The sequence below is a fragment of the Lissotriton vulgaris genome, chromosome 10 (assembly GCF_964263255.1).
Source record: "Lissotriton vulgaris chromosome 10, aLisVul1.2, whole genome shotgun sequence".
NCBI lineage: Eukaryota > Metazoa > Chordata > Amphibia > Caudata > Salamandridae > Lissotriton > Lissotriton vulgaris.
The window spans coordinates 751,722,738-751,730,457 of NC_141698.1; the positions used below are offsets into that span (position 1 = coordinate 751,722,738).

At 45.0% G+C, this 7,720-nt stretch overlaps 1 protein-coding gene across 1 annotated transcript in view; it reads left to right on the forward strand.

Moving 5' to 3' along the window:
- Nucleotides 1-6,462, forward strand: part of LOC147688749 (uncharacterized) — a 207,982-nt gene extending 201,520 nt beyond the window's left edge. The window contains exon 5 of the mRNA XM_086941657.1: nucleotides 4,194-6,462. Coding sequence (XP_086797783.1) covers nucleotides 4,194-5,713 — 1,520 coding nt within the window. The 3' untranslated portion in view covers nucleotides 5,714-6,462. The remainder of the gene's footprint in view (nucleotides 1-4,193) is intronic.
- Nucleotides 6,463-7,720: the final 1,258 nt, after the last annotated feature.

Genomic DNA, 7,720 nt, shown 5'->3' on the forward strand with positions numbered 1-7,720 from the left:
GTAATGCGGCCTAGTTTCATTTTTCACAGGCCTGAGATTCTCCGGGGGAGGGTGGTGGAGCAAGATGCGTCACTTTAAAAAGTGGCATAGTGACGCAAGGTGCTTGTAAATAAGCCCCCCTGTTTTCCCCACTAATTATAATAGAAGGGGGGAACAACACACCCTCGCACAGTAACTTCCCAGGTCTCCAACACTCCCACACCGACGACTCACCTGTAGCAGATCACACGGCGCGCTCGCTTCACACAGCATTTCCGGTTGAAAATAAAATGAGGGCTTAAATGGCCGGCCCCCGCCACTACCAGTGAAGTCCCAAGTATTTCATTCAGTGGGGGAGGTCAGCAGGGAACACCTTCCAATCACCCCCACCCGAAGTGATGGGCAAAGGTTGCAGGCCCATGGGATAGAAAGATGCCATAGCATTTAAATTATTTGTAACTGTGCAACAATGCTAAGGCTTTAGTGGGCTTTAAGCAGCTATACAAATGAGATTGCATATTTTAATACAAACAGAGTGGTTTATAAAATGATACGTTCTCACCAGGATGTTGTAAAACCTATCTGTTGAAACCTATTTAGATTATTCGGCGTTTTTACTGTTAAGCTGCATGAAACGCCTACTTCCATTAAGAAACTGCCCTTCAGAACAGTATTTGTGCAATAGACATATTTTGTGAGTGCTCCTCTAAAATGCACTTTAAGATCTGGCACTTACAGCAGTAAAACACTGTAAGATGTGTTCAGTTCTTTCAATTACAGTGCTCGAAGACCAGAGTTCCAGAGCAGGGCATCGCGCAGTGTCTGTCACCTAGTTTGGATGTGGCGTGCACGGCACAGGAAACAATAAGAGACCTGCCGCCCCCTGACCCAATAAACTCTGTTGTGTCAAGTATAAAAGGTGTCGGATCCAAATAAGCAGCAGCTGAAGTGAGAACCTGTTTTTTCTGTGCTAGCTTTACTCATTGGGGGGACCCCGCCCGGCTCCGGAGGAATGAGCAGGCCCCGCGTGATCAGCGCAGTCACCCACCTGGCATCCTCGAAGATAGGCAGGCCTGCTCACTCCGTGCCCGCTGGTCGGGGCTAGCGCACTTGCGGTCGGATCAAAAGTGCTGCGGGTGCTGCTATATTGAGCAGCGAGGCCAGGTCCACATATTGTTGGCGCGAACAGCTCAAGCACAAGGAGCCTCACTGTAGGAGCGTCACGCCGTCAGGGGCCTATGCTAGATGGTGGTGGCGTGCGCGTGTGCTGCACGCTGCAGGTAGCAGTGTGTGCTACCCGCTTGCACTTCAAACAGGGCCACGCGCGCGGCACTGGTGTCCCATTGCGGCAAACATTATAATTCAATTGGGAACACTGACACGTGTCAGTGTACCAAATAAATTACAAAGGCCGCCGCAACGGGACACCAGTGCCGCACGACCGCCGCCCCAAAGATAGTGCCGCCTGGGGTGGACCGCCCCCACCGCCCCCCCTAGCTACGCCCCTGACACACACACACAACCACAACCACACATACAACCACACACACAACCACACACACAACCACACCTTCAGTGCACACTTTCACCAGACATAGACACCATCAGTCGTCAGAGCACGCTTTCACCGGGCACCAACACCACCAGCCGTCAGTGCACGCTTTCACCAGGCACACACACACCACAAGCCGTCAGTGCACACTTTCACCAGGCACACACACACAACCAGCCATCAGTGCACGCTTTCACCAGGCACACACACCACCAGCCATCAGTGCACACTTCCACCATGCACACACACCACCAGTGCACACTTTCTACAGGCAAACAATCCACCAGCCATCAGTGCACACATCAATTAGCGCATGCACAATTAACTATTGTAGCAATCGCAATATGGCGCACTTTACTTTTAAACACATTCATCTAAAGCGCAGCATGCCACCATTGCTACAAAAATTAACATACCTTTTTTTGGCCTAGAATTTATAGACTTTTGTTGCAATTGGTGTTGCAGTATTTAGCAATGCCAATAGCTCAAACTTAATTAATGCGAGACCTATTGCATTGCAAATGCTTGTTTCACTTACTGCAGCCCTTGGTTTCCAGCAGTCACAGAAAATCCATGACAGATGACATTTTAATCCTTAGCGGTTTCCGAGGCTGGTTATTAAAATTATCATAACTAAAATCAAGGTCATTAAGAGATGTTGCATTTCACAAGAAAGCAAAGCAGAATATACTTTCCTCAAGTCGAAATCTGCCATGCTGGTAACAACTAATTTCACAACACTGCCACTGACGGAAAAGTACACAGATTGCAAAACTTTGAATGTGTTTAAAACGACGAAACTGCAAACTAAGTCTATTTTTTTTTAGATTCGTAGCGGAGCACGTACGGGCATCACGAACAAGCACAAATCGTCGACATTCAAGAGCCCTGGCCCCACACACGTTAGTGAAAACACAGCCCGGGCCTATAAGAATGGTGAGGTTGCTGAAAGGACGGTCTGACTTTCACGCTTTCACACCACAGCCCGCCTTTTCCCCCACCCTACTTACCCAGTGTCCATGCGACCACCTCTCACCGGTGGCCAACAACAGCTCATGGAGACGGTATGCGGCGGCCACCAGCAGTCCTGAGAGCACCCCCAGTGAGGTAGAGGCTTTTCTTTCACTTTCACCAGGAGTAGGAGCCCAGTCCTAACATGGTGCTGCCGCCTGCCGAGATACTGTGCTGGGAAGGTGAGTAGGCGCCGATGTCCCCATGGAAGAAGGAGGTGGTGTACTGCTGCTCCTCTGCCGCCCCTCTGCACCAGCTCAGCAAGCGGGCTCTAGTTCTGGGCTAATGCTCAGATCCAGCAGGCCCGAGAGGGGCGAGGAGGAGAAGCCCAGCCCCCAGGGCATGCTGCTGCAGCCACCCGCAAGCATCAGGCCTACCAGGCTGCAGCCAATCCAGATTCTGCTTCTGCTGTCACTCCAGCGCCTGGATTGGCTGGGGCAGGCGATTGCAACGCTCATTACCTAGCCCGGTGGCTGCAGCTACGAGTCACCCCGGCTCCAGTATACTGCAGGGGGAAGACTAGTGGGCATGTTGGGCCGGTCGGAGAGAGGCCACCGTCCAACCCGACATGTGCACATAGGCCCCTCTGATTCTGACGGTGTATCCTGTCTGTCAATAATATGCCCCACCCCCTGAGGCCCACACTGGACGATTCTCAAGGGACCTGCCTCCTCATGCCTAAAACAGAAACGGGCCCGCGGCAGAAATGCCTAACATGTCCTAAAATGTTTAGGACTTTTACTTGCATTAAACTGGGGGCAAAATATCACCTGGGCAACACCTTAAGGGACGCATCACCCCTGCTAGAGATCACTAAATTCACAATTACGCGTATAAGTTGCTGTAAATAAAACTCTAGTGCTTAGAACTGTCTTATGCATTGAATTGCACATATTCCATACTGCCAAATTGAATTGCACATATTCCATACTGCCAAATTGAATTGCACATAATCCATACTGCCAAATTTCAATTATTCTGTTCCTCAAAGACTAATAGAACAAGATCTGGTGTCTGGCATAATATCACATTACTGGATACGAGTTATTTCGTTGTAATTATAATTTGTCATTTATACGAAAATGGTTTTGCAAGAAATAATGTACACTCAACAAAATCTAGGGGTTTTATGCATTTGCATATATAACAGAGCAATAACTAATGTATGGTAGACTTCAGCCTATAAACTAAAATGTCCAAACACCCCAGAACTAGTATCAAGGCAGGCCAATGGCAAACATAGATATTTTAAGCAAAACGTGCTAGATTTGCGGCAATGATTTCATAGTTTTCACTGTGTAGCTCTAAGAATCAGAGGGTGATTCACAAAGAATTAGTTTAAGAAGCCGTAGATTACTCCTGGAGCACTCTTGAATTCCTACTCGATTCCAGGAGTAACTCCTGCAAAAGTACTTCTGGCTTTCTTGTGGAATTCAGCAGTAAGCTTAAGTGAGCCAAAAGTATGTCACAGCAAAATCGGACCCAAAGCTTCCAGCAAATGGTTTCTAGAGGTATTTTTCAAAGTCTCAAAATATTTATTTACGGATTGTTATTATTTTGCTGCACATTGGATATATTAATTGAACACTAATATTAATGATGCAATATTTTTTGTCTTGAGGTGTAATGGGATTGCTTTTTTTGTCCACAGGTGGCTTCCGATGCCTCGGCGTTGCGGAGAGGGATGCAGTCTCTGGGCTCTGCGGGGATGGTTACTTTTTCAATAAAGAAATGGAGGAATGCCAAGCTTGCGCTGAATGTGAGCATGGAATGGTCGCTTTTGCCTGCTCCGCAGTCAGCGACACTGTCTGCTCCGCCGCCTCCGAGACCAAGCTTTCTGAATGTTGGGCGGCCAGTCTATCTCTACCCTCGGCTAAGACTGCCTCTTCTCAGGTGTACACAGGATTGAACATGAAGATCAAAGAAAAGCTAGAATGCGACATCCTATCGACTGAAGATAGCAGGCTGGTCTTTAGGCAGCACGGCTTAGTATGGGTTGACCTCAACTTTGCTGTGAAGCATAATTGCCGAAATTTTCTTCAGCTCTCCTTGAAATTAAACAACAGTGACGAAGGTTATGAGCTGAGCAGTGTCCGCATTGAGCAACCAGATGGAAAATATTATCAGAGCACGACATTGAGTAGCGCAGCTGAGGTGGAGCCCAGCCACACGCTTTCTGTCTTTCTAAAGAGCCCCAACCAATTTTGCAACCAAAGCAAAGACTTGAACGCATATGATCTCAACACACCCCTCAGCTTGTTCTGGTTGTCTCATGATACTGGTGCGGTGGCCATGAGCGCACAAATGTCGACAGCGATGCATTATCAAACAAACTATCGACCAACTTTTAAAATTACCTCTGTGTCTGACCCATACATGGTCAGCTCATCTCATGATGGCAGAAGTATAAAGTTTACAGAAATGGGTGTTGTGAAGTTCGTCTTTCAACAAGCCCTCTACTCAATGGGGCACACTTGTGTACATGAAGGCTTTTCTCTGGTCTCCTACATCAGTAGAAATGGTACCAACTCAGAGCTGATGCAGGTGTATAAGTCGGGAGTGAACTACAGAGACACTTCAATATCTGCTTCTGGAGCAACAAAAGTCAATGCTGGAGACATGATTAGCTTTGAGATACTTTCCCCGGCTCAGTGCAATGTGCGGTACTTTGGAGAAAATTCAGGCATCAGCATGCTCAGCCTTATATGGATCCCAACGGCTGTCTCTGCCGCTCTGTCGGCCACAGTCTCCAGCACTGGTTTGCCTACAGGAGCGGTGAGAAACAAATGTTTGCATTTCATTAAATCCTCCTCCCAAGAGAAACAGATACAACTGGTCACTTCTGGACAATTTGCTCAGAAATATTTTCTTTTCACAGAACGGGGGACGACCAGCGTGTCATTCAACTTAAAAGTAATTCATTCGTGTAACATCATCAAACTGACATTAAATGCTCACACCAGTGGCCAAGTGCTTCCAACAGCAATCGCACAGCAAATTGGAGGTCAGATGCCAGAGGGAAGTGTTTGGACCACGGTGTCCCTGCGTTCATCTTTCGAAGTGCAGAATGGCACCATGATCTCCATTTCTCTCGACTGTGTGCGTGGTAGGATCAATCAAATCGCCCATGAACATGGAACCAGCATATCCATTCTATGGGTTTCCTCCTAACATTCCAAGAAATTCTAGTACTGACACCACACTGTCTTCTTTGTACTGATATGTGTGTGTTGGTGTGCAGTTATTTGATCTTAGCACATGCACATCAGTGAAAATCAAGCTCACCAGCATTGTTGCAAGTCAAACTCTGCTCAATTACAAATGTGAAGACAGTTCATTGCCTAAATTTGTTCCACCCAATAACTTTCCATTGCTGTGGGAGATGAACAAACCCAGAGCTTAAGGCCAAGTAACACCACACATCTCTAATAGAAAAGAAGCTTTCTAACTTCAAAGCATTACTGCTACAGATATAGAAATGAAGGACCAAATCAATAGTGAAAAATGAAACCACAATAACACAAATTGGAATTGAAAAGTAACCAGTAATGTGAACCTTTATCAACATTTGAATGCACCTCTAAGAAAACCTACATTTTCTACCTGGTGGATCAGTGTTTTGCGATTAAGGCATGACTCAAAGCCCTTCAAGAAATGAAATTGTCAATCTTTATGTCAGTTCAAATGTCTTCGGAATTGTAGTATGTAAAGGCTGAGTATTTACGAACTATGATAGTTACGTTGAAATTGGTAAAGTAGGGATACCAGTAAAGAGCCAACTTTTCATTTAGTGAAGCTCAAGGGCACATTTACCATATGTCCTACTCCTATTCAGTCTACTATCTCGCTTGTAAATATTTTTGTGTTTTTATGTCATCTTGAGCTCAGTATGTTTGACGTTTAAATAATTCACCCACTAATTTTCATACATTTTTCTTTTATTTACATCTAATTCATGCTCAGTCACTCTTTTCTGCTCCACTTAGTGTTTCACATGTTTCCAAGGCAATTGAATGAGAGGTGATGGCTCTCAGGTCTCAGATTGCAACCAAGGTGCTTAGATACCCTTGGGTGATAATGCGCTTTACAAGCTTATAATAACATAACATAACATAACATAACAAGGCGTGTCCATTCCACTACTAAATCAGTTTCTCATTTGTCAGCCTGGACTGACAACACTGCCCCAAAATTTTGAGGGCAGAAAGAAAAAAATACATTTTAGCCAAAGATAGAGGAGTATATTTAGCAAGTTTCATCTCAGGTCTTAACATAATTGGTTTTACTTCCAACATTCACTACCATGGACGGATTTGGAATTTGTATTTTGAAAGCATACGGGATGGGGATACATGTGGCAGCAGTGGCAAACGTTTAGCATTTTAGCCTATGGCCATGTTCTGAAAAAGGTTTGCATTAGTGGGATGCCTCCAGTACTAGTGACAATATAGCATCAGTTTATTATAATTTAAGGGTTAATTTTTTAAAAAGTCTTTCATTTTGTAGAAATAATCAGGCCTGTTAAAGAAAATCATACATTGCACTGGAAGGTCACCATCTCCATATGCAATTTCCTTGAAGCTATTGCTGCCATTATCTGATATGCGTAAAAAAGTAAATAACAATACTGATGCTGTAGTAACATTATATTATCATTTTTGTCAGATTGTAACATGTAGGGATTTTAATTTTGAATGGATCATTTGAGTGGGCCCAAAATATGACAGAGAATATTTTGTGTAGAAGAAGACATTTTCCCCTTTGTAAATTATAGATAAATTCAGCACTTGTGTAAGTTATATCTAAATATAAACCAACCATGCTGATCCTAGAAACACCCAGTATGAATATTGACTCCCAACCTTAGAGGAAATGTATGTATTTAAAATATTTATTTTGTCTGCTTGGCCTGTGGTGCGAATAAGTGGCCAAGTCCTTGCTTGAATTTAGATGGGCATGCCATGTGGTAGGAACTGGTGCGATTCATAAGCGAACAAGCCATAGGGTGTTCACGGAGTGCAAAAGTAAGGGTGACAAAGAAGGGTCCAAAGAGGATTGTTGCTGGACTGGCGAGAAAAGTCAAAACATTTTTAAACCCCTTTTCTGTGCCAGCACATGACCCCTAAGCACAAGCAGTATGGAAGGACATGTGAGGCCCACTCTTTTTGTGAATGAGAA